Source organism: Pongo pygmaeus, chromosome 19 (assembly GCF_028885625.2).
Source record: "Pongo pygmaeus isolate AG05252 chromosome 19, NHGRI_mPonPyg2-v2.0_pri, whole genome shotgun sequence".
In the NCBI taxonomy this organism is placed as follows: domain Eukaryota; kingdom Metazoa; phylum Chordata; class Mammalia; order Primates; family Hominidae; genus Pongo; species Pongo pygmaeus.
In genome coordinates, this window is record NC_072392.2 from 75,656,880 (window position 1) to 75,680,820 (window position 23,941).

The window sequence follows — 23,941 nt, forward strand, 5'->3', positions numbered from 1 at the left end:
TACAGGCGTGAGCCACCGCGCCCAATCAGCCTCTGCCTTTTTCTCCTGTCCACAGAGACCCCGCAAACAAGCACATCAGAGGATCTGGGTGAGGCGAGAGCCTCCTACAGCAGCCAGGTACACACAGGGCCTCAGTTTTTCCATCTGTGAAATGGGTACGTGGACAGACCTGTCCAGTAGCCTCCCACGTGAGGATCCTCGGACTGAGAGGGTACTAGGAGGGGATCACGGCGCAGCCCTGTGATCCCCACCTCCGTCCCTGGAATGAAGGAAATCTGGGTGTTTTGTCTTTACCGATGCCTCTTGGGTGGCCTGGCTGAAGCTAATCTCGCCTCATTAGGCCAGAAGGGAATCTGTGAAATGGGCTTTGAAACTTGCCTTGCCTTTCTCTGCCCGGTTCCAGCCGGGGTCCCATCGGGACCAAGGCTTCACCCACTCCTAGAGCGTTCGAGATCAGCCCCGCCCCATCAGCGGGACGCATCCCATGCCAATGGAAATCTCGCGAGAATTCCGCGCTGAAGCGAAGTCGAGACGTTTGACCTTCCTCCGTTTCCGTAGTTCCAAGTTGCGGTTTCTCCGTTAGTGCTTCCGGGTTGCAGCCAGGGAAGCCTCCGCGGTGGTGCAAGTGGAACCCAAGCCTTGAGGTTTCAGTGAGTAGGGGACCGACGTGAGCTTGAGCGTCCCCCTTTAGCCTCTCTCTTAGATTCCTTGAAGACCCTGGTTCAGCTTAGCAAGAGGGCCCAGGATTTTTGGATCCCCAGCCCTGTGACAGGGGTTCCTGTCCAGTTCCCCCACTACCAGGATTTCTACTCAGTTCAGCGAAGTCACCGCCCCGTCTGAGAAATGAGGACACCAAGGCTTAGAGCACAGCCCCGAGGCGCCGTCTACCAGGCCCCGTCCCCTCCCCCGGCTCCTGTCGATCAGCAGTGAAACCCCATCCCTGCTCCAGGTCTCCTTCTCTGGGGTCCAAGGTCCCGTACAGGCCTCTGCCTCGGCCGCAGGCCCTTCAGTCACCGTCGCCTCGTCTCCCTGACTATCCGCAGGCCTGGGCAGCATGGCCGTATTCCGGTCGGGTCTCCTGGTGCTGACGACGCCGCTGGCCTCCCTGGCCCCTCGCCTGGCCTCCATCCTGACCTCGGCGGCCCGGCTGGTGAATCACACACTCTATGTACACCTGCAGCCGGGCATGAGCCTGGAGGGCCCGGCTCAGCCCCAGTCCAGCCCCGTGCAGGCCACGTTTGAGGTTCTTGATTTCATCACGCACCTCTATGCCGGCGCCGACGTCCACAGGCACCTGGACGTCAGAATCCTACTGACCAATATCCGAACCAAGAGCACCTTTCTCCCTCCCCTGCCCACCTCAGTCCAGAATCTCGCCCACCCGCCAGAAGTCGTGTTGACAGACTTCCAGACCCTGGATGGAAGCCAGTACAACCCGGTCAAACAGCAGCTAGAGCGTTACGCCACCAGCTGTTACAGCTGTTGTCCGCGACTGGCCTCGGTGCTACTATACCCCAATTATGGGATAGGAGAAGTGCCCGTGGAGCCCCTGGATGTCCCCTTACCCTCCACGATCAGGCCAGCTTCCCCCGTGGCCAGGTCTCCAAAGCAGCCGGTGCGTGGCTACTACCGTGGCGCTGTCGGTGGCACGTTTGACCGCCTGCACAACGCCCACAAGGTGTTGCTCAGTGTGGCGTGCATCCTGGCCCAGGAGCAGCTTGTGGTGGGAGTAGCAGACAAAGATCTGTTGAAGAGTGAGTGAGAGGGACCCTGGACTAGGGTGGAGGATCCCCAAATCTCCCTACCCCCGACCTTTATGCCGAGATCAAGGAAGGGCAGGGCCATTCATTATTTCCCACCCTTCTCAAATGTCACAGTGGTTGACACTCAGTTGGTGCTAAGGACATTTTGTCAATAACTTTCTCAGCATGTGGTCCAGTCACCACTCAATCAGAATACCCCAAATGTGAAGCAAAGGGATCTGCACTTTAGCAAGTTTTCCAGGTGATACACCCTAATGAGACACTGGGAATGAATGGGTGAGTGAGCTGCAGGTAGCAGTGCCACAGACAGGAGGAGGAAACTCAAGCATGGCATGGGTCTTGGAATTTTCCATCTGCCTCTGATGCCCTCTGGCGCCGCTTGTTCTCTGGAGTGGTTTCCTGGTGGCTTATTCTCTGGACACATGCCAGCCCTTGGAGTGACTATTGTGCTTGCCTGTTTCTTCACCTTCATGCTCCCCTCACCATCACCATAGGCCTTACCAGTTGAACCCCTTCTGCCACCCCCCTCTGGGGATACTGTACTTAGGGACACTTTTTCCCAAACTGGCCCATACTCCTCCCCAGTAAAAAGATCTCACTGTTCTTCTGGGCTCCTTCCCCAGGCAAGTTGCTCCCTGAGCTGCTCCAACCTTATACAGAACGTGTGGAACATCTGAGTGAGTTCCTGGTGGACATCAAGCCCTCCTTGACTTTTGATGTCATCCCCCTGCTGGACCCCTATGGGCCCGCTGGCTCTGACCCCTCCCTGGAGTTCCTGGTGGTCAGCGAGGAGACCTATCGTGGGGGGATGGCCGTCAACCGCTTCCGCCTTGAGAATGTAACCCCTGAGGGAGACTGGCAGAGGGAGTGGATGGGGGACGGGGAAGGCCATTTTGAGGGGGCTGTTGGAAGTACCATGGCCCCAGAGGAGAGAAGTGGGGGCTCAGGGTGGTGGGAAGAAGCAAGGAGGAACTGGTTCTCAGTTCGCCCGCTGAGTTGGAGGAGAAGCCTGGGTAGGAACGGGAGTATAAGGGGGGCAGGTTGGATGTCAGGGTCTTCCTCTCACTCCCTCCTTCCCTCTTTTCACCCTTTCCTCTTTACCCCAGGACCTGGAGGAGCTTGCCTTGTACCAGATCCAGCTGCTGAAGGACCTCAGACATACAGAGAATGAAGAGGACAAAGTCAGCTCCTCCAGCTTCCGCCAGCGAATGTTGGGAAACCTGCTTCGGCCTCCATATGTAAGCTCCTCTCCCCCTTCCCTCCTGCTTGGGTGTCCTGGCAATGCTGGAGAGTAGAAGCTGAGGGGCTCAGCCCCAGGCATGAGGCTGAGGGCCTCAGTAACTGTGGGTTCCCTTTCACCTACCCCCAGGAAAGGCCAGAGCTCCCCACGTGTCTCTATGTAATTGGGCTGACTGGCATCAGTGGCTCTGGGAAGAGCTCAATAGCTCAGCGACTGAAGGGCCTGGGGGCATTTGTCATTGATAGTGACCACCTGGGTCATCGGGCCTACGCCCCAGGTGGCCCTGCCTACCAGCCTGTGGTGGAGGCCTTTGGAACAGGTAATAACTGGGGAAGGCTGAAAGTGGCCTGGAGTGAGGAGCTAGCCAGGCCTCTGTGCTCAGTTGTCTGTCTCTGTTGTCCAGATATTCTCCATAAAGATGGCATCATCAACAGGAAGGTCCTAGGCAGCCGGGTGTTTGGGAATAAGGTAAACAATAGCTTCCTAAGGGCTCCTAAGCCGCTACTAGACCCAGGGGTCAGGGTCCAGTGGACCTCTCTGGTCAGGCCCAGAATGCCAATTCCATTGATCTATTCCCAACACCACCTTGCTCGGGCTGGCTGCCTCTTCTAGAGAAGGTAACCTCTGCCCTCTGTTCCCCTCCCCAGAAGCAGCTGAAGATACTCACGGACATTATGTGGCCAATTATCGCAAAGCTGGCCCGAGAGGAGATGGATCGGGCTGTGACTGAGGGTGAGTGGGAGGGAGGATGGGAGCAGCCAAGGGGACAGTTAAGCTGATTCTTCCCCTGGGAGCTTCCCTGCCCCACGTGGGAATGTCTGCTCACCCTGGGACTGTGTTTCATGCACTCTGCCTGGGAGAGCGTCCGCACTGCTGGCGGTGACTGGGGTCTCCCCACAGGAAAGCGTGTGTGCGTGATTGATGCCGCTGTGCTGCTTGAAGCCGGCTGGCAGAACCTGGTCCATGAGGTGTGGACTGTTGTCATCCCTGAGACTGAGGTATCTCGCCCCACCCCCCATGCCATCCCTACTGCAGATCCTATCCTGTGAGCCGGAATTCTTCCTGACAAATGTCTCATCTGTGCTCAGGCTGTAAGACGCATTGTGGAGAGGGATGGCCTGAGTGAAGCCGCGGCTCAAAGCCGGCTGCAGAGCCAGATGAGCGGGCAGCAGCTTGTGGAACAGAGCCACGTGGTGCTCAGCACCTTGTGGGAGCCTCATATCACCCAACGCCAGGTTGGTGCCCAGGGCAAGGCCGGGTTGTGGGGAAGGAGTCCCCAGTGGGTACTGCCTGACCCTGCCCTCTCTTCCTCCCAACATCCCGGCCTGTCTGAAGGTGGAGAAAGCCTGGGCCCTCCTGCAGAAGCGCATTCCCAAGACTCATCAGGCCCTCGACTGAAAAGTTCTCAGTGCGGCCAGACTGGCCCCTGGAGCTGACAAGCGACCCCCTGGTGAGGAGAAATGGGGGCCTTGATGCTCACCCTGGTTCAGGCCCAGAGGTGCAAGCTATGCTGTGCAGGACATGGCCAGGCCTGGTGGACACAGGAAGCCTACCCAACACGCTGGTATTTGGCCAACACTGAGGATGTGGTTCATGGGGGAACAGGCCCCTCCTCACTCTTGCCCATGGGTGACTCTTACCCATAGCTGACTAGGGCCAGCGCAAATACTGGAACCTGTAACAGAATTAAAGGTGAATGTTCCCAGGTGTTGCCTGTATGGTGTCTGCTTACTGCTCCAATGCCCCTAGGCTTTGGGATCCTTAAGCCACAAGTGCAGGGCCCAGGCCTGAGCTGGAAGCCTGGGCAATGCGGTGGTTAAGAGGATGGCCTTTGAGGCTAGCCAGAGGCGAGCTTTGGCCCTCCCACTGACCAGCTGTGTGCTTCTGAGGAAGGTGTAGACTTTCTAGGTACTGCCGTCTTTTATTGTTTTTGTTTTGTTTTTAATATGAGAGGCCGCATAACCTAGCTAGCAGGTTCTTTGCAAGGATTCATTCCACATGCATCCTGCCAGACACTGGGCTGAGTGTTGGAAGATCAGCCTTCCACGTGCCAGGCGGGGCCTCTGCCGTCACAGAGCTTGCAGCCTGGTGGGGTCGGACGATGTGGCTGGGGGCTTCTCTGCCCGGCTCCTGACACACCGGCCAGCAGTGCAGGTCCGGTGAGCGCGGGGAGGCCGCCCTCAGAGTAACGTGGGGAGCCAGCCGGCCGGCCGGACAGTGCGCGTGCACACACTACCTGCGGTGGTGTGCTGACAAGCCAATTGAGGGGACTCCATCTTACAAAACGCGCTTCATGTCGCCGCCATTCCAGTGCCTAACCCGGGGAGGGCAGGCACAGCTGGGAGCAGCCCCGAAGGAGGCTGGCGCCAGGCCAAGCGCCGGGCTTTGACGGCTGGAACCGTGGAGAAAAGTCTGGGCCACGCATGCGCGATGCTCTCGCCCTGCCCCACCTCTCGGTCGCGGATTGGCGGGCGCGGGTCACGTGGGCACACCACCCACTTCTTCGCCGCAGGGGGCCCGCCCGCTGGCTGGTTTCCGGTCCGGTGGGTGCAAGATGACGGAGCCGGGCGCCTCTCCCGAGGACCCTTGGGTCAAGGCAAGCCCCGTGGGCGCGCACGCCAGCGAGGGGAGGGCGGGTCGGGCTCGTGCACGTAGGGGGGCCGGAAGACGAGGGGCTTCCCTCTTGTCCCCAAAGTCCCCCACGCTCTCCGGGCCCCGGGGCTGCAGAGAAGACAGCTCTCACCCCGCGTGTACCAAGGTGGGGAAACAAATGAGGCGTGTGCGCGCGAGTCGGGGGAACGGGGGATTGGGGTGGAGTAGGGGCGGAAGGGATCATACACAGGGGAGGCACTCGCACGGTCTAGCCTGTGCCAGTCTCGGAGGACTCATTAAGCGGCCCGCGCACCCCGGGCTGTGTGTGCGCGCGCGCGCGCGCAGGGTGACAGAGGCGCCTTCCCGGAATGGGGGGCGCACTGTGCGTGCCTGCAGTGGAAGGGGCGCCTCCCCCCAGGGGTGGAGGTCTGACGGGCCCTTCCCGTGCTCTGTGCCGCAGGTGGAGTATGCCTACAGCGACAACAGCCTGGACCCCGGTGAGTAGCCGCCCCGTCTTAAGCTCTAGAGGGACACTCCCGTCCAGGCTTTCTAGATTCTTGTGGCCTTGCCAACCACGCCTGAGCACAGTCCACTGTCCCTGAGCAGAGTTCCTGGCTTGAGACAGCAGGAGCTGAAGGACAAGGGCAGAAAACAACTGAGGGTGACACCTAGTTCCCTCTGCTCTGGAACAGGGAAGTAGTGGAACTAGTGACAGCTGATCACTCACACCCTCATCACGTCCAGATGCCCGTTTGTGAGCCAGGGGTATCATGCAGGCCTATGGAGCAGTGTAGACACTAGGGAGCAGAGCACTGCAGCGTGGTGTGGCAGGAAGTGGGGGGCCCAGTATGGTTGGCTTTGAGTTGAAGGGAAGAGGTCAGCATTTAAGAAAGCCATTGTGTGGCCGGGCGCGGTGGCTCACTCCTGTAATCCCAGCACTTTGGGAGGCCGAGGCAGGCGGATCACGAGGTCGGGAGGCCGAGGCAGGCGGATCACGAGGTCGGGAGGCCGAGGCAGGCGGATCACGAGGTCAGGAGACCGAGACCATCCTGGCTAACACGGTGAAACCCCGTCTCCACTAAAAGTACAAAAGAATTAGCCGGGCGTGGTGGCGGGCGCCTGTGGTCCTAGCTACTCGGGAGGCTGAGGCAGGAGAATGGCGTGAACCTGGGAGGTGGAGCTTGCAGTGAGCCGAGATTGTGCTACTGCACTCCAGCCTGGGTGACAGAGCGAGACTCCGTCTGAAAAAAAAAAAAATAATAAAAGAAAGCCATTGTGTCCTACAGGTGTCTGAGGGTCTGGCAATGTTCCCCACCCCGCCCCTTAGTTATTGGGGCCTCTCTTTTCCAGGGCTTTTTGTAGAAAGCACCCGCAAGGGGAGTGTAGTGTCCAGAGCTAATAGCATCGGTTCCACCAGTGCCTCTTCTGTCCCCAACACAGGTAGGCGGTAACATCCCCCCTACCTTGGGGGGCTCAGATATGTCATAATTGTAGTACCTTTCCTAGACAGGGAAGCCCCAGCCATCCACACAGGGGTGCTGGAGCCAAAGTATCAGACACAGGGTCTCACCATCTTTCACCTCATCTGGAACATTAGGTTCTTCTGTCCATCTGCCTTCTCTGGACACCAGCTTCTTCCCAGCTGGGGAAAGGTGGGCTAGCTGGACCCCACTGGGCCCCAAGATGACCTCTCCCTGCCCCCATCTCTGAGCGTAGATGACGAGGACAGTGATTACCACCAGGAGGCCTACAAGGAGTCTTACAAAGACCGGCGGCGGCGCGCACACACTCAGGCTGAGCAGAAGAGGAGGGACGCCATCAAGGTGACCAGGGAGGCCTGTGCCTCAGCCAGTGCAGGAGGGCCCTGCATAGTTCAGCTTCCCTGTGCCCTGACCCTCTCAGACAGTCCTAGGCACCCTAGGGGGTGGGCAGGTAGTATAGTCCCAGGCACAAACCCCTCCCTTGCAGCCTTCCCACCCCGTTGAGTTTGTGAGCATAGAACTTGGTGTCATGGAGCAACTTTGTGCCATTTTACTTTAATCTCTCAGGGTTAAAGAACCCATTTCCCCTGCTGTCTCCACAGAGAGGCTATGATGACCTTCAGACCATCGTCCCCACTTGCCAGCAGCAGGACTTCTCCATTGGCTCCCAAAAGCTCAGCAAAGCCATCGTTCTACAAAAGAGTATGGCTAAGGAAAGCACTGGAGGGGCTGGAGCCAAGAGGGGCTGTGAAGAGGCCAGCGCCTCCTACCCACCCATGGCTCGGCCTTGGTGTGGTGATTGCCATGGGATAGTTGGGGTCTGGGGAAAGGGGAACAAAGTCAACCTTATCTTCTGGGTTGAGAATACTTCTGTACCTGTCCTTTTTTCTTGCCCCCACCCTAGCCATTGACTACATTCAGTTTTTGCACAAGGAGAAGAAAAAGCAGGAGGAGGAGGTGTCTACGTTACGCAAGGATGTCACAGCCCTAAAGATCATGAAAGTGTAAGAGGGGTGCTGAATGGGGGGAACCAGAGCTTCTGAGGCAACTTCATTGCACACCTTCCCTTGTTCAAAGGCCACATCAGTTACTACAGTACAGATAATACTCTCAGTTCCTGAGCTAGCCAGTAGAAGGACTGTGTATCCACAACTGTCCTTACACATGGCAGACACTCAGGAAATGCCTGTTGGATTAATGTAAGGAAGGTTGGAGAGAGAGGGCCACCATTCCTGGCCTGGAAGCAGTGTCTCCCTGATACTGAACCCCACCCAGAAGCTCTCTGGGGCTGCCATTCCTGGGAGTACATAGGACAGTCCCGTCATTCTTCTTGGGTGGGTGGAGCTGCTGCAGCACCTCAGCCCTGGCCCGCATGCTTTTAGGAACTATGAGCAGATTGTGAAGGCACACCAGGACAACCCCCATGAAGGGGAGGACCAGGTCTCTGACCAGGTCAAGTTCAACGTGTTTCAAGGCATCATGGATTCCCTGTTCCAGTCCTTCAATGCCTCCATCTCAGTGGCCAGCTTCCAGGAGCTGTCAGCCTGTGTCTTCAGCTGGATTGAGGAGCACTGTAAGCCTCAGGTATGGGGCAACAGTAGGCACAGGGTCTGCGGTTTTCTCTACTGTCAAGCAAAGTGGCCCAAGCCATCAGCTGTTGAGAAAAGCATGGCAGTTGCTTTTAGATCTTAAGGGCATTTCTACAGCTTTCAGGGCCCTGGTATTTTCCCTTTTCTTTGCTGTCTATCACACATCTTCATGTTATGGTTTCATTCGGCAAGTGTGATGTGAGCTCAATGTCAAGTCCAGCTCTTGGCTTTTGTTTAGCCCATGTTATCGCTGCCCCTGTATGGAAGCCCCAGGCATCTGCAGCAGAATTGGAAATGCAAATTCTAGGACCCCACCTTCAGGCCCACTAAAGTAGTTGCCCCAAGAGCTTTTTTAAAATTTATTTATAATGGAGATGTGCTAATGGTATTGCAGTAAGTCTTCTAATTGAAGTCTGGTTGCTTTTTCTGAGGCTTTAAACTTGTGTCTGAGATTTCTTGTTCGTTTCTCAACATTTTTTTTTTTTTTTTTGAGACGGGAGTCTCGTTCTGTCGCCCAGGCTGCAGTGCAGTGGCACAAGCTCGGCTCACTGCAACCTCCACCTCCTGGGTTCACACCATTCTCCTGCCTCAGCCTCCCGAGTAGCTGGGACTACAGGCGTGTGCCACCGCACCTGGCCAATTTTTTGTATTTTTTAGTAAGATGGGGTTTCACTGTGTTAGCCAGGATGGTCTCGACATCCTGACCTTGTGATCCACCCGCCTCGGCCTCCCAAAGTGCAGGGATTACAGGCATGAGCCACTGTGCCTGGCCTCGTTTCCCAACATTTTTATTGTGAAACACATTAAACATATTGCGATGTTGAGAGGAGTTCACAGTGAACACTTGTATACCCACTCCCTAAATTTTACCGAAACATTTTACTGTATTTCCATCTCTCCATCCTGCTTCAGGAGCACCTCAAATTAAACTGCAGACATCAGTACTTCCTGGGGGCTTTTTTTTTTTTTTTGAGACGGAGTCTCACTCTGTCACCAAGGCTGGAGTGCAGTGGTGTGATCTCAGCTCACTGCAACCTCCACCTCCTGGGTTCAGGCGATTCTCATACCTCAGCCTCCTGTGTAGCTGGGATTACAGGCATGCACCACCACACCTAATTTTTGTATTTTTAGTAGAGACGGGGTTTCACTATATTGGCCAGGCTGGTCTTGAAACTCAGGTGATCCACCCGCCTTGGCCTCCCAAGTGCTGGGATTATAGGCGTTAGCCACCACACCTGGCCCCCGGGGGGGCTATTTTTAAAGCACTTTTCTAAAGTACATGGCTGATCTAGGCAGGCATCTTGGAAACTACTCTGTGCTGACCTGGGCATTGTCTATTTCTTCCTCTGCTGCCCTCACCAGACCCTGCGGGAGATTGTGATTGGCGTCCTGCACCAATTGAAAAACCAGCTTTACTGACCGGTTCTTGGAAACCTGCAGAACAGCCAACAAGAGGCCCTTGAATCTCTACTTGGCCACTGAACTGCTGGGCCCAGGAGATTGGACTACAACACCTCACACTGGTCAGCTGGTTTCTACTTGGTGTTTGGTTTTCCCAGCCCCATTTTATCTTCAGCGGAGCTGCGGTGTTTGTTTTGTGAAAGCTTCTGATTAATTTATTATATTGACGATAAAACTCAAACCTACCCAGCCTTCCCCCCACTCCATGGAAGTCCTTGGGATGGGAGTCTGCTCTGGACACCCCAAAGAGGTCCTGCCCTCTCAGCCCTTTCTTCAAGCCTCAGATTTCTGCTCATGAGCTACATAGATTTGGAAACTGTTTTCCACTGTTTTCCTCTGTTTTGGTCTCTTGGGCAACATCTGGCCCAAGTTGGGGCATTTTGGCAGTAGCTGTATGGGAGAAAAAGAGTAAGAGGAAATATTCCCCCAGCCATGAAGGGTGAAAGGGCACCTTGTGCCTGGTCAGTTCCAGGTGAGGCCAAGGGCTTTCTGGCCATCTCAGGGAGGGGCCACCAGGTTCCTCCCCTCACCCCATATTCCATCACCTTCCTCCTCTGCTCTGGGTGATAAGGGAAGCCCTCCCGGTTCCCACAGGCTGTGATGCTGCACGGCAGAGGCAGGTTTAACACAGCACTACATACTGGAAATTTTTAATTTTTCTAAATACCAATGCAGTTTTGCTACGGTTACAATTTTGAAATATTAACTGGGCCTCAAAATCACCCTTTCTGTCAAGCATATCTTGGCCTCTCCCATGTCTCAGTGTTGCCTGCATTTCTCCCAGGACTTGGGGGTGGGGTGAAAAGCGTACAAAAGATATTCAAAAGGGCTCCTGGGGTACACAAGCCCAGCAGGTCCTGAGTGAAGCCGTGGGCCCTCCAAATGCTCGTTTTATAGCAACCTCTCTCTACCCTAGTTCTCCAAGTTTACTTCTGCCTTCCTCAGGTTTGATATCTGGCAGGTTTGACTATCCAGAGGAAATTAAATATTTTTATATCAAATTAAATTATAATAAATATTGCCAAATGCTTTCCTTTAGCATTGTTCCAAGTCTAAATGTTAACCTCAAGCTACTGCAGTTTAGACAACGAAATGGGCTGGGCCTACCCCCAGCCACCAGCCCTCATCCTCCACCCAGTGCTCTGGTTTATGCCTGTCTCCTGACTGCTCTGCTTAAAGGTGAAAAGTAGCAGGAACAACAACAAAAGCCAACCAAAAACAAGGTAGCCAGTGCAAGACATCTCACTCTTCTGACATTCTGCAGTCCCCACCAGTCCCGACCGTGGGCCCCTCAGGGGTCTGGGAGTGTGACGTTGTAATCTTCATCCGTCTCTATCCCAACTTCCTCCTGTGGGACAGGGAGACAAGTGAATGAGACGTCACCAGGATAAGACCACAGGGAAGCAAAGAAAGAAGAGAGTACCACTTACAAAGAACTGCTTCTTGCTCTTGGGGTATCCTTCAAGTATTGCATCAGACAGCTCTGTAGCCTGACAAGAAATAAAACCACCCGTTTTCAGATGGGCAGCACTGGGCACTGCCTGTCAGTTTATGATACTGTGTAGCGGTTGATCTGGTGCCTGCCATTTTCAAAAGCACCTCCAGGGAACTGTCTCGGAGCTCCCACACACTTACCATCCTCTTCCTCTTCCTCCACTCCTTACAGTACTTCTGCCTCTCTCTGTATACCTAGAAGGAAAAAGCAAGTTCCTCTAACTCCTCAGAACCACAGCAGCCCTCTGGGGCTCAGCCCTGATGTTCACTCTGGACCTGCACAGCGGTCCTCCAGCTCACCTGCTCTTTCTCTTCTGGAGTCACATGATTGGTAGCTGCTTTAATGTTCTTCAATCTCTCTCTGTAGCCAGCGCATTCCTTCTTTAACTCCTGGATTTCTTTCTGCATCTCTGGTGTGGTCAGGGCACTAGATAATTCCTTGAGCTCTGAAACCACATCCCCCTGGGGTCACTTGCTACCCCTGAGGAAGGAGTTCTGTCTTTCCCAGTGGGTGCTCCCTGAGGTGTTCCACCTCGCTCTGGATCTATCATGTCACATGGAAATGCTCAGGAAACGAAGCCTTACAGGATTATTTATTCTTCTAATTTTCTTTCCTCCTCCATCTACAAGTAGTGTGGGTGTGAGGTTGAACACTTAGGCGTAGCCAGTTAAAGAAGCAGGAATAAAGGGAAACGTGGGGACAGTGTACTGATAATCGTGGCAGGGAGAACAAATGCGTATCTTGTCCATTTGTTGGTACACAAAAGCCATTAGTTATCCTACATTTCTTTTTATGCCTAAGGGAGCCCAGCAAAGGGGTCTTAGCTGCAACAAGATGCCACAGTCATTGAACCATTCATTTAGTAATTCCTGACCTCTAGAATGAACCTAAGCCTATGGGCACTTTTGAGGGGCTACCCAGTCCTACCAGCCTCCATGTAGCGGCAGCTCTGCTGCAAGCTCTGCACCTTAGCAGTGAGGGCCACGATTTTGCCATCTAGGTCTTGAAGGTCAGCATCACTCACCATGTCAAACTGGTCCTGCCAAGGAGGGAAAATACAAGTGAACTGTTGTGAGGCACAAAGATGGGAACACACACCTGGGAAGGCACTATTTAGATACGCTCAGGAACCAGCCACACCCCAAACTCTCCAGAGGGTCTGCAGAAATAGTGGGAGAGTACTTTTGAGAAATCGTTTTCAGTTAAGGAGCGGCCCCACTAAAAAGGTGGGAAAGAAAAGCTGAAATCTAATGCCTGTCCTTAAGCAGCTACTACGTTGACAGGATACTGATTAGGACAGAAATCTTCCCATTTAGTGATAAAACCACTACCTGGACTGAAGCAGTTAAGTAACATTGTTCCCATGGTGGGGAAACCTAGATCATGGGTTTCCATAATAGATAGAAACTGGACTGGTGAAGAAGCATGATGGATGGGATGGACGGACTTCTTTTCTTCTTCCTTCCTGTCCTTCCTTCCCATCCTTCTTTCCACCTTCCTTTCTCTCTCCCTCCTTCCTTCCTTCCCTTCTCCTCCCTCCCCTCCTTTCCCCTCCCTTTCCTTCTCTCTCTCTCTGTCTCTCTTTCTTTCTCCCTCCCTTCCCTCTTTTCCTTCCTTTCTTTCTCTGTCACCCAGGCCAGAGTGCAGTGGTGCAATCTTGGCTGACTGCAACCTCCGCCTCCTGGCTTCAAGCGATTCTTATGCCTCAGCCTCCTGAGTAGCTGGGATTACAGGCGCGCACCACCAAGCACAGCTAATTTTTGTATTTTTACTAGAGAAGGGGTTTCACCATGTTGCCCAGGCTGGTCTCAAACTCCTGGGCTCAAGTGATCCATCCGCCTCAGCCTCCCAAAGTGCTGGGATTACATGCATGAGCCACTATGCCGGGCCTTGGGATCCATGTAGATAAGGGATTCCAGTAAGTCTGAGGAGCTTCTCTCATGAGGGGCCACTGCTAGAAAAGAACTGCACTGGGGATCAGTGCGGGGGTGGGGGAGGTCACATCAGTTGGTGATGGGGAGCAGGTTGAAAAAGTATGCCAGCCAGTGCAGTCTGGACTCTACACTTGGACAAGGTGAACCTATAGGGCAGAGGCCAGCAAACTATGGCCAGCAAGCCAAATCCTGCCAGATGTATGTTTTCGAAAACAAAATTTTATTGAAACAGCCCAACCCATTCATTTACATAGTCTACAGCTGCTTCTGTTCTACAGTGGCAGAGGTGAGTAGTTGTGGCAGTTATACAGCCAGCCACGACAAGAGATATATATGGCCCACAAATCCTAAAAATACTGTCTGGCCATTTGCAGAAAAAGTTTGCCAAACCCTCCTTTGGAGAATTATCTTTAGATGAGTAACACAAATGCAGCCTGTTTTAGGAAAGTTAGCCTTGAAAGTGGTTTGTTCAGTTTAACGAGTAATATCTGCTGGATGTTAGATACTGCGGAGGTGCTGATCAGATAAAAATGAATTGAGAAATGGGGTCTACCCTAGAGGAACTTCAGTTGAATAAAGGAGACAAGTAAAAATAATTGTAATACAGCATGCCTCAAAAGAGGTAAGGGCCAGGGCCGGGCACGGTGGCTCACGCCTGTAATCCCAGCACTTTGGGAGGCCGAGGCGGGTGGATCACGAGGTCAGGAGATCGAGACCATCCTGGCTAACACAATGAAACCCCATCTCTACTAAAAATACCAAAAAAAAAAAAAAAAAAAAAAAAAATCAGGCTTGGTGGCAGGCACCTGTAGTCCCAGCTACTCGGGAGGCTGAGGCAGGGGAATGGCGTGAACCTGGGAGGTGGAGCTTGTAGTAAGCCGAGATTGTGCCACTGCACTCCAGCCTGGGTGACAGAGCGAGACTCCGTCTCAACAACAATAACAAAAAGAGGTAAGGGCCTGAAAAAGAAACAATTAGCTTGGAGCATTCAAGGAAGATTTCTGGAGAAGGTGATGTCTAAGTGAAATCCTAAAGGAAAGAAAGAGCTGGCCAGGAAGAGAAGCAGGTACAGGGAAGACAACATGCAAAGGACAGAGCAGTAAAACACATCAGAATTATCTAGTGTTCGTGGATAGAAAAATAATGAGGATTGGTGAGGCCAGAGGCTGGTTGGGGTGTCTTCCGGTGCCTTTTACATGTTTTTTGCAGCACTAGAGAGCCATTGAACAGTTTTAAATAGGGAAGGTGCATGACCAGATCTATTTAGACAGATCATTCTGACTGCAATGTTTAAGATATGTTTGAAGAGCCAAGATCTGTTAGGAGGATACTGCAACAGATGAAGAGGGCGTGAACTAGAGCAACCATGGCAGATGGAAAGGAGAGTGGATTCAAGAATGGAAAAATCAGCCAGGCTCTGTGGTTCACACGCCTGTCCTCCCAGCACTTTGGGAGGCCAAGACAGGAGGATCACTTGAGCCCAGGAGTTCGGACCAACCTGGGCAGCATAGTAAGACCCATCTCTATAAAAATAAGACAAAGAAAAAAACAAAAACAAAAAACGGAAAAATCAGCTGGACTTGATGGTTGACTAGTAAAGGAAGTCAAGAATTGCTCCCAAGTTTCTGGTTTGAGTGAAGAGTAATTCCATTAGGGGAGAAGAATGTTAGAAAGAAACCAGTCCGGGGTGGGGGGAAGATGAGGCATTCCACTGTGGCAATTTTGACTCTGATATTAATGCCTGACAGATTCCAGCTGGAGGTCTGGGCTGGAGAATATAAATTTGATATGTGTGTTTAGAGAATCAGATGGAGGCAGGAGGAACATCATTTGGCAGAGGGTGTTGCTAATCTAGATGATAAGGAATAAGAGCTTTGGAGCGGAAATGGATCTTGGTAGCAACAATACAGGATCTTCTGTCATCCATCATATTGTAAATCTGGAAACCTCGTGAAGTTGGGATCCTAACAAGAGGAGTACACACCTTGATTTAAGGATGGTGGCCTAAGACAGGTGAGTTTTCCATGGGGGGCCTTGTCTCCAAAAGAGTTCACACTAGGAGTAGATTCACCCGTTGTCGGGCTCTCATGGGTGACAATCGGCGCAGGTTCTCCTCACCTGATCTGCAAAATAGATCTTCTGCTTGCCGTACATCTTCTCTTTGATCTTGCCTTGTTGCGCCAGCTGCTCCAGCGTCTTCACCACCACCTGGCAGAGAAGAGAGAAGGGGCAATCAGAGGAGTCTGGGCCTGGGTCTGGGGAAATCCAGCCAGTGATGTGGAAAACGCCCAAGGCTCCAAAGGGCACGACCCCAGCCTGAATCCAGGGAGTCCGACGGAGAGGGAATCCCGGGAGAGGGTCCTCACCGCCTTGCCCAGTCCGTGTTCCCGCTGCAGGTTCCCGAACACATCCTGAGCGCTGTAGGGCCGGTTCTGCTCCTGCAGGTACCTCAGGAGGATCCCGGCGGCTACGGAGAGAAAGGCAGGGGAGGGGGCCACTCAACCGACCTCCTCACCCACTGCCCTCCCGAGTCTTACCCGCGCCCACGCCGCCGTTACCTCCCGCCGCAGTTTCTGCCCGGCCTTTACTCATCGCCTTTCCCGCCACCCAACTCAGAAAGCCGGACGTTGTAGTTGCTAGGGGCGACGGCTCCTTCCGGCGACGGGGGCGGGCCTCGAGCGGTGATTGGCTGAAGGCGAAGCCTTCCGGAGGAGCAAGGCGACTCCTCCCCGACCCCATAGTTTATTTCAGGTCGGAACTTGCACATCCGGGCCGGACCTCAAGCCCTGGGCCTCTGCGAAGGCGCCGGCGCACCCACGGCTAAGAAACTTCCTCTTTCTGCCCCCGGGAAGGAAGGCTGCAGCAGAGAAGGCCTTCAAGTTTCGAGACCCAGTTCCAGCCGCAGCTGAGCACTGGTGACCTTGAGTTAGGTCGAGTGTTGGGACTGGAAGACGCTTCAGACATCCGCTGCCGCCCTGGGCAAGCGACAGCTCAAGGTTACCCCACAGGGAGGTGCTCTGGTCCCACGGTCCAGTGCTCTTTTGTCGGTTAGTTTTGTCATTTGTAAAATAGGAACAGTAGATAGTGGTAGGAAAGTTGTTGGGAAAACTTAATAGAAAGCTAAGCGCCTTGGTCGGGCGCAGTGGCACATCACGCCTGCAATCCTATCACTTTGGGAGGCTGAAGCGGGCGGATCGTTTGAGCCCAGGAATTCGAGACCAGTCTAGGCAACATGAAACCCCATCTCTGCAAATAAAGTACAAAAAATTAGGCGTGGTGGCGCGCTTCTGTGGTCCCAGCTATTCTGGAGGCTGAGGTAGGTCACCAGAGCCCCGGAGATCGAGGCTGCAGTGAGCCACTATGAGCGCGCCACTGCACCCCATCCTGGCGACAGAGCGAGATGCAGTCTCGAACAAAAAAAAAGTGGGAAGGGGGGACAGCTAAGCGCCTTGGAGAGCAACCACCCTTATTTGCTTAATACCGAGCTTCGCACCCAGGGGGCACTCGACACCTGCTGTAGTTTGGACGCCAAGGAAAGATAGGGTTAGGAGGGGGCTGCTGTTCAACCACAAAGCTTGTGGAAAAGTTTGTTAGCCCAGTCAATCTCAGGGCAACACCTGGCAGGTGCTTTCCACCCCTGACCACAGTGGCCAATGGGACAGAGCCTGAAATAAATATTTCTAGTTTCTGAGGTCAGCTGAAGGCCAAAGAGCAGCTGTCCCTGCAGCTCAAACCATCCAGTGGAGGAGTAAGGTGCTACTTTTTAAAGCCTTCTGCTACCTACAACCTCCTTAGCCTTTAAAACGTGTGCTTGTCTCTGCACGTTTAGGAGACAATATTAAGAATTAGAAATGAAGGGGCCGAGCGCGGTGGCTCACGCCTGTAATCCCAGCACTTTGGGAGGCCAAGGCGGGCGGATCATGAGGTCAGGAGATCGAGACCATCCTGGCTGACACTGTGACACCCCATCTCTACTAAAAATACAAAAAATTAGCCGGGCATAGTGGCGGGCGCCTGTAGTCCCAGCTACTCGGGAGGCTGAGGCAGGAGAATGGCGTGAACCCGGGAGGCGGAGCTTGCAGTGAGAGGAGATCGCACCACTGCACTCCAGCCTGGGCAGACCGAGACTCCGTCTCAAAAAAAAAGAATTAGAAATGAAGGAAATACAGGCTAAATACTAGCCAAGAGTGCCAGTTATGCTGATGGTGGGGCTCTCACAAGAAGGAAAGTAGCCTCATACTATGGTGATGTTCTGGCCATCAAGAAGGAAAAATAGGGGTGGGCTGGTGGGTCGCTCATACCTGGGCTTCCTTTTAAGGCTATCACTTCAAATTAATCAGAACTCAGATTTACAAGAGAAGACCTATCAAGGGTAGGACACCATTCAGCATCAGTCTCTTAAAGATTGTTCTCATACAAGATTTATTCCCCAGCACACTCCTCCCCTCCTCAGTTCACAGTGGAGACTGGAGATTCAGAGCAGGATCCCCCAGGTACAAGAAACACCTTCCGAAGATTTTTGCTCTCCTTCCTTCCCTCCCTCTTGCCAACTCCCAAGGCCTGAAGCGCACACTCATGCAAACACACGAAATCCCCCTCCTTCACCATACCTCCTGTCTTTCCACATCAGAGCTCACCTGTAAGACATCTGAACTTGAGAGGTGTCCAAAGTGTTTGAGAAGCCTAAAGTGGGGAGATGCCATTACCCCTGACCACCCCACTATGAGTGACTATGAGACACCTAACTCTTCCCCCTTCTCACTGTCAACCATTTTCACTCCCTGGCCTCTGTACCTTCTCCATCAACCAAAAGCAAACATGTCAGCACACCCCCACCTGCAGTACCTGAAAACAGGCTCTGTCCAACATCCCTCACCCAAGTACAGGGGTGTTGGGGGAGTGGCCCCTGAGGATCAGCAAAGGGTTAATGCAGAAGGAAAGAGGACAGAAGAGTTTGGCTTGAGCTCTGATTGGGGAGGCAGAGGCTATAGACTGGCACAGGTTTAGAATCAATTACCATGTTTAAGTTTCTGTCTCACATGATTTTACTAGGGGCTGCAGAACAGACACCCCTCACAGGGGTCTCTGCTGATTACAGCCACATTCTTACTATTGGCTCATCCTTAAAGGAGGCCCCACCAAGTTGGGAAGCAGTTGAAAATAAAAGCTATAAAGGAGCTGAACAGGAAGTAAGAATAGGTGGTGCAAGAGATTATGGCCCCTGGGATGAATGACATGGAGCCATTTGTAAAGTGCTACTGTATCATCCCCTGTGGAATTACTGCTTCTCCAAAGGAGGAGCAGAGGAAGGAACAGGAACATAGAAATGAGTATGGTATTGCTTTGCTCACTGCTGAGGCTGATGGCCAGATGGACCCAGGGGTTATCAGAAACCGAAGATTAACTACACAGCTCCAGAAGACTCAGTCCTCAAAATACAGAGGTGCTCACTAATCCTCCCAGTCAGCTGATCCCCCTGGGCCAAGGTAATGTAGAAGAGGCCCATCCCCACATCATATTCACATTTTTTAAATTTCACAAGCAATACTTTGGAGCACTGGGGTTCAGGCCCCAAGAAATGATGGGCTAGAGGAGAGGGAGCAGGCCTGTTCTGCAAAACCAAAGGACAAGTTTGCTTTAAAAAAAAAAAAAAAAAAAAAAAAAAAAAATCACGCTGGGCACAGTGGCTCACACCTGTAATCCCAACACTTTGGGTGGCTGAGGCGGGCTGATTATTTGCAGTCAGGAGTTCTAGACCAGCCTGGTCAACATGGTGAAACCCCATCTCTACTAAAAACACAAAAAAATTAGCCAGGCTTGGTGGTGCATGCCTGTAATCTCAGCTACTGAGGAGGCTGAGGTAGGAGAATCACTTGACTCGGCAGGCAGAGGTTGCAGTGAGCCGAGATCATGCCACTGCACTCCAGCCTGGGCAACAAAGCGAGACTCTGTCTCAAAAAAAAAAAAAAGAAATCAAATCCTGGTTTAACAAAAGATGATGACTAATCTCAGCACTCTGGGAGGCCAAGGCAGGCAGATCACTTGAGGTCAGGAGTTTGAGACCAGCCTGGCCAACACGGTGAAACCCCATTTCTACTAAAAATACCAAAAGAAAAATTAGCCGGGCATAGTGGCGGGCACCTGTAATCCCACTACTCAGGAGGCTGAGGCCAGGAGAACCTCTTCAACCTGGGAGGCAGAGGTTGCAGTAAGCCAAGATCACACCACTGCACTCCAGCCTGGGCAACAGAGCGAAACTGTCTCAAAAAAAAGATGATGACAATGTAACTACTCCAGCTGCTGCCTGACTTTGGGGGCTCTAGAGAGGCAATGAAAGGAGGAAGGCAGGCATGGGCTCTTTCAGTGAGGGCCCCTGAGCACTCATACCTAAAAGCAAACAGCAGCACCTCCTCAAAGGGGAACCAATATCCCTGACTATTTTGTTCCCCCAAAGTACCATCCTGATGGAGAGAAGCCTCCCTTGAGGGAGCATACTCTCACTTCAGTGACTGAGCTCAGAAATGGGCATCCAGCTGGTGGGAGGGGAGTGAGTGTCCTCTCTAAGCAGGCCTCTGAGCATCAGCCAGGCCACCCAGCATACAAATATAATTCAGGCGAGGGGAGCCGAGTTCTTCCCTTGCCCCATCACCTTAAGTGGAATAGGGAGAAAAAAACCTAAAACCACAGTGACTCCCAAAAGGAGTCTCTGCCTCAGTGGCTCCTAGAACTGGCAGGGTCCAGCTGATTCAGCTCCGACTGGTCCAGAAGTTCAAAGTCATCCCCCTCAGCATCAGTGTCCAAGTCTGAACTGGGGGACCGGAGGAAGCCTCTCGTTGCTCTCTGGGCAGGTGCTCCAGAAGGGCCTGGTTGGGAGGCCCCTGACAAGGCCAGCTGAATCATACCCTGGGAGACCAGGCTGGCAAGGTTGCTGGTGAGGTTGGATCCTACAGGCAGAGCACCAAGCAGGAGCTCCGGCAGCGCAGCCTCGTCCCGGCTGGCAGGTGGGGCCTGGGGCTCCTCAGCCCCTGGCGGTGAACGGTACATCAAGTTGGGCATGCCAATGCTAGTGTCGTCCTCGTCATCCAGGCCAGCAGGATCCACATTAATGGAAGGGAAGTCTGGAAGGTCTCTGGCAAAGGATTCCTCTGGATCACTGTGACCATCTAGGTCTGGTAGAATACAGAAGTGTCTGAGTCATGGCACCTACCTGGCCCTCCTGTGCCCCAGCCCCACATGACCAGATTTTTCCCACCCTGGCTTTCTCAGGGTGAAATAAACCCATGGGACTGGTGTAACTTTCCCCTCCACTTATAGATGGCTGTGATCTCTACACAATTCCCCCTCTCTTCTTCTCTGTCCCGTGAGGCTACTGCCTGAGGCTACTAAGGGACTAAAGTCTTCAAGAAGGGCAGCAGTGCCATCCTGGCTGTAGCCACAGCCCTCAGGCTGCTCTGCCACCTGATCCATAGCTCAGAAAACAGGAGAGGAGCAAGTACCAGTATCCCCTCTGTTCAGGAAAGCTAAGAGGCAACAGAGCCATCAGCAACTGAGGTCAAAAGCTCCCCTCACCTTCAGAGCCTTCCGTTAGAGGTGTCTGGCCCCTTGAAAGATTGAATGTGCCATTATCTGTACAGGAGACTTCAGCGTCTGAGTGCTCAGAGTCTGTGATGGCCAATTCCCTGGCAACAGTAGAATCGTCCAGCTTATGAAAAGAAAAGACCAACAAACGTGAGATAATGCCATCAGGAATCAAGTGTAGTCACCAGGTACAGCTTTACTAATCAGCTAGCATTAGTTATCCAAAGGCCATCAATGTAACCAGGGATAGATGGTAACTTCATGTTGAAAACTCCCCCTCCCCTTTATTTTTTTTTAAATCAATACATGTGAAAGTAACAACAATAACAAAAAAATCTTGACCCCTTTTAGGCTGCTCTCCCAAAGAAAACACTCATTCATAACCTCTTAAGCACAGGAAGAAAAGCAGTCTTGGGGGAGTCAATTACCCACTTACTTTAAGGCAAAGAATCGATCCAGAGATAACTTTTCAAAGTGGTAGGAGGATACACATACTGCACAGACCCAAGGGTGAACTGGGCTGTTTAAAAGATGATCATATCAGCTGCAGAAGTTCTTCCATAATGGTAGGGTAAAAAGAGATATGGAAGAGCGGTGCTGGGCATCAGGCTCTAATTGAGATCTAGGTTGATTAGAGGAATGATATGATAAAAAAAAAAATTGAGATCTAGGAACAAAGTCTCACTTCTCTCCTTGTTACTGGTCTTGGGAACAAGGGGAGTCTAAGGCCTCAAACCTGGTTATGGCCTAAATGTGAGCTGTCAGATGGTTAAAAGGGAGCTAAAGAAAACTGGACAGTGAAGCAGCTCCCACACTCAACATACCTGAGGACAGAAGGCAGCAAGCTCCTCTTCACTGTCACTGTGGTTGTCCATGGCTCGTTCTGGGTGCAGAGCTCTGCGGCGTACTGTGGGAAGAGCACAAAGCCTTGCTTGATACCTTCCCACCAGGGTAAAATCCCCTTTAGACTTTAAAGGCATAAAATCAGAACACAAAACAAAGAGCCTCTCTGAATCTGGCTCTAAGCCTACATAATAATAACAGAAGGCTGAGCTGCTGAGCCTAAATGCAAGGTGAGTTGATAACACAGGAGAAAATATCTCAGCTTCCAACATCCTCTCCACCAGGCTCTACATATTTCTTTTTTCTTTTTTTTTTTTTGAGATAGAGTTTTGCTCTTGTTGCCTAGGCTGGAGTGCAATGGCGCGATCTCGGCTCACTGCAACCTCTGCCTCTTGGATTCAAGTGATTCTCCTGTCTCAGCCTCCTGAGTAGCTGGGATTACAGGTGCTCACCACCACACCTGGCTAATATTTGTATTTTTAGTAGAGACGGGGTTTCATCATATTGGTCAAGCTGGTCTTGAACTCCTGACCTAAGGTGATCCGCCCACCTCAGCCTCCAAAAGTGCTGGGATTACAAGCGTGAGCCACTGCGCCCGGGCTGGCACACATTTCTATTCTGGTCAGATGATCAAATACCAGGCTTTGTCAACAACTGTCTGGATGGCTAAAGGCAGACCTAACGTCAAGGTGTTAAGTAGACATGATCAGAGAGAGGGCAAAAGGAGATGCACACCTTGTTAAATCAGACTTTTGAGGACTGGTATTATTCAACTGGCTGCCCCAAGGGGACTTGGGCCTTGGTGACCAAGTGCAGGGCTCTTTGAAGGCCAGGACTCCATAAAACACAAAACCTGACAAGACCACACAAGGGAGGGAAAAGTTTGTACTACCATCATTAATGTGTTGCATAGATCTCAGGCTAGTATACTTACAACCTCTGAGGCAGCAGTTTTTAATCACCTTTGGGAGGCAGCTTTTACTAGTGAAAAGAGACCAGGCTTAGGAGTTGAAAGGATCTGCTCTGGGCTCAGCGCGGTGGCTCACATCTGTAATCCCAACACTTTGGAACGCCAAGGCAGGAGGATCGCTTGAGCCCAGGAGTTCAGGATCAGCCCGGGCAACATGAGACCCCATCTCTACAAAAAAATTTAAAAATCAGCCAGATGTGGTGACACATGCCTGTAGTCCCAGCTACTGAAGGGTTTGGCGGGGCTGAGGTAGAAGGATCACTTCAGCCTGGGAGGTCGAGGCTGCAGTGAGCCATGATCATGCCACTGCACTCCAGCCTGGGCAACAGAATGAGACCCTGTCTCAAAAAAAAAAAAAAAAAAAAAAGCACAAATACTAGGAATTTATCTTCACTGTCTAGCTTTTATTCGACTTGAGTTTTTATCAGCTAGGTTTAAAACGAGAGCCTAGGATTCCAAATGATAAAAACTGGCAAGCCTACACAGGTTTCCCTAGAACAGAATATCACTTTTACCTACCAATCCTCACCCCCACCAACTACCCCCCACTTCCACTTTTGAGGACCCACCCAGTATGTCAGACCTATGGGCTTCTCCTTTTCGCCCCAAATTGCCTAAGTGGAAAGAATGACACCATGACACTTACATTGTCTCTCTCTCTGCTTGGACATCATGTAGCCACGGACACTGAAGTCCAGCCGCTGCAGAGCTGGCTTCAGCCGCACATATGCTCGATCCCACAGTCGGTGGTACACAGCAAGGGGCCACATCATGACAGTGACAACTATGAGGAGGCATGGGAAACAGTGACAAAATGGAGAAGGGGCTGCAAAAAACATTCCCAACTGTAGCGCTGCTATTGGTCCTTAGGGCTTGGACACAAAGTGTGGAACATATCTGCCCAAGTCTGACGGTCATCTTCACCAGTCTCCCCTACACATGAAGGAGTTTTTGAGGGCAGGGACTTCTATAGCCACCCACAGAGCCTAGTGCAG

At 52.4% G+C, this 23,941-nt stretch overlaps 4 protein-coding genes across 10 annotated transcripts in view; 2 read left to right on the top strand and 2 right to left on the bottom strand.

Moving 5' to 3' along the window:
* Positions 1 to 60: 60 nt before the first annotated feature.
* On the top strand, positions 61 to 4,710 carry COASY (Coenzyme A synthase). 4 transcript variants are annotated; one of them, XM_054457617.2, is made up of 11 exons: positions 61 to 117; positions 559 to 650; positions 1,044 to 1,754; positions 2,387 to 2,601; positions 2,870 to 3,001; positions 3,133 to 3,322; positions 3,407 to 3,471; positions 3,651 to 3,735; positions 3,904 to 4,001; positions 4,092 to 4,238; positions 4,339 to 4,710. In XM_054457617.2, exons 3-11 carry the CDS (start codon positions 1,055 to 1,057, stop codon positions 4,399 to 4,401), a joined length of 1,695 nt encoding a protein of 564 aa, XP_054313592.1. In that variant the 5' UTR covers positions 61 to 117; positions 559 to 650; positions 1,044 to 1,054; the 3' UTR covers positions 4,402 to 4,710. The 4 variants fall into 4 exon arrangements, with proteins under 4 accessions (XP_054313592.1, XP_054313594.1, XP_054313595.1 ...); XM_054457620.2 differs by lacking the exon at positions 61 to 117 and having other exon boundaries at positions 558 to 917; positions 1,042 to 1,754; XM_054457618.2 differs by lacking the exon at positions 61 to 117 and having other exon boundaries at positions 560 to 1,754.
* A 70-nt stretch (positions 4,711 to 4,780) lies between these two features.
* On the top strand, positions 4,781 to 11,681 carry MLX (MAX dimerization protein MLX). Of its 2 annotated transcripts, none has more exons than XM_054457629.2 (8): positions 4,781 to 5,599; positions 6,056 to 6,092; positions 6,946 to 7,035; positions 7,312 to 7,418; positions 7,679 to 7,778; positions 7,981 to 8,080; positions 8,459 to 8,660; positions 10,028 to 11,681. In XM_054457629.2, exons 1-8 carry the CDS (start codon positions 5,558 to 5,560, stop codon positions 10,082 to 10,084), a joined length of 735 nt encoding a protein of 244 aa, XP_054313604.1. In that variant the 5' UTR covers positions 4,781 to 5,557; the 3' UTR covers positions 10,085 to 11,681. The 2 variants fall into 2 exon arrangements, with proteins under 2 accessions (XP_054313604.1, XP_054313602.1); XM_054457627.2 differs by having other exon boundaries at positions 5,497 to 5,761.
* PSMC3IP (PSMC3 interacting protein) lies at positions 9,429 to 16,306 on the bottom strand. 3 transcript variants are annotated; one of them, XM_054457631.2, is made up of 8 exons: positions 16,114 to 16,293; positions 15,922 to 16,022; positions 15,674 to 15,763; positions 12,549 to 12,660; positions 11,921 to 12,066; positions 11,762 to 11,815; positions 11,557 to 11,616; positions 9,429 to 11,474 (listed from the first exon to the last, which is right to left on the bottom strand). In XM_054457631.2, the coding sequence occupies exons 1-8, from the start codon at positions 16,145 to 16,147 to the stop codon at positions 11,418 to 11,420; spliced, it is 654 nt and encodes a 217-aa protein (XP_054313606.1). In that variant the 5' UTR covers positions 16,148 to 16,293; the 3' UTR covers positions 9,429 to 11,417. The 3 variants fall into 3 exon arrangements, with proteins under 3 accessions (XP_054313606.1, XP_054313605.1, XP_063512721.1); XM_063656651.1 differs by having other exon boundaries at positions 10,761 to 11,616; positions 16,114 to 16,306; XM_054457630.2 differs by lacking the exons at positions 15,674 to 15,763; positions 15,922 to 16,022; positions 16,114 to 16,293 and adding an exon at positions 15,540 to 15,673.
* A 1,654-nt stretch (positions 16,307 to 17,960) lies between these two features.
* The window catches only part of RETREG3 (reticulophagy regulator family member 3), a 30,271-nt gene continuing 24,290 nt past the window's right edge, over positions 17,961 to 23,941 (bottom strand). Inside the window, exons 6-9 of the mRNA XM_054457621.2 lie at positions 23,593 to 23,730; positions 21,958 to 22,040; positions 21,125 to 21,257; positions 17,961 to 20,724 (exon numbers count right to left, since the gene is read on the bottom strand). Coding sequence (XP_054313596.1) covers positions 20,267 to 20,724; positions 21,125 to 21,257; positions 21,958 to 22,040; positions 23,593 to 23,730 — 812 coding nt within the window. The 3' untranslated portion in view covers positions 17,961 to 20,266. The remainder of the gene's footprint in view (positions 20,725 to 21,124; positions 21,258 to 21,957; positions 22,041 to 23,592; positions 23,731 to 23,941) is intronic.

Bases quoted from the DNA above. Each gene is read 5' to 3' on its own strand.
- COASY (XM_054457620.2), top strand. From the start codon at position 844: ATGAGGACACCAAGGCTTAGAGCACAGCCCCGAGGCGCCGTCTACCAG. The intron at 918-1,041 runs CGATCAGCAGTG...CTGACTATCCGC, and splicing joins TCCCCTCCCCCGGCTCCTGT to AGGCCTGGGCAGCATGGCCG. The intron at 3,472-3,650 runs GTAAACAATAGC...TCCCCTCCCCAG, and splicing joins GCCGGGTGTTTGGGAATAAG to AAGCAGCTGAAGATACTCAC.
- PSMC3IP (XM_063656651.1), bottom strand. From the start codon at position 16,294: ATGGGGTCGGGGAGGAGTCGCCTTGCTCCTCCGGAAGGCTTCGCCTTC. The intron at 16,023-16,113 runs GTAACGGCGGCG...TTCTCTCCGTAG, and splicing joins GGCAGAAACTGCGGCGGGAG to CCGCCGGGATCCTCCTGAGG. The intron at 15,764-15,921 runs GTGAGGACCCTC...CTTCTCTGCCAG, and splicing joins AACACGGACTGGGCAAGGCG to GTGGTGGTGAAGACGCTGGA.
- MLX (XM_054457627.2), top strand. From the start codon at position 5,558: ATGACGGAGCCGGGCGCCTCTCCCGAGGACCCTTGGGTCAAGGCAAGC. The intron at 5,762-6,055 runs GTGGGGAAACAA...TCTGTGCCGCAG, and splicing joins CTCACCCCGCGTGTACCAAG to GTGGAGTATGCCTACAGCGA. The intron at 8,661-10,027 runs GTATGGGGCAAC...TGCCCTCACCAG, and splicing joins AGGAGCACTGTAAGCCTCAG to ACCCTGCGGGAGATTGTGAT.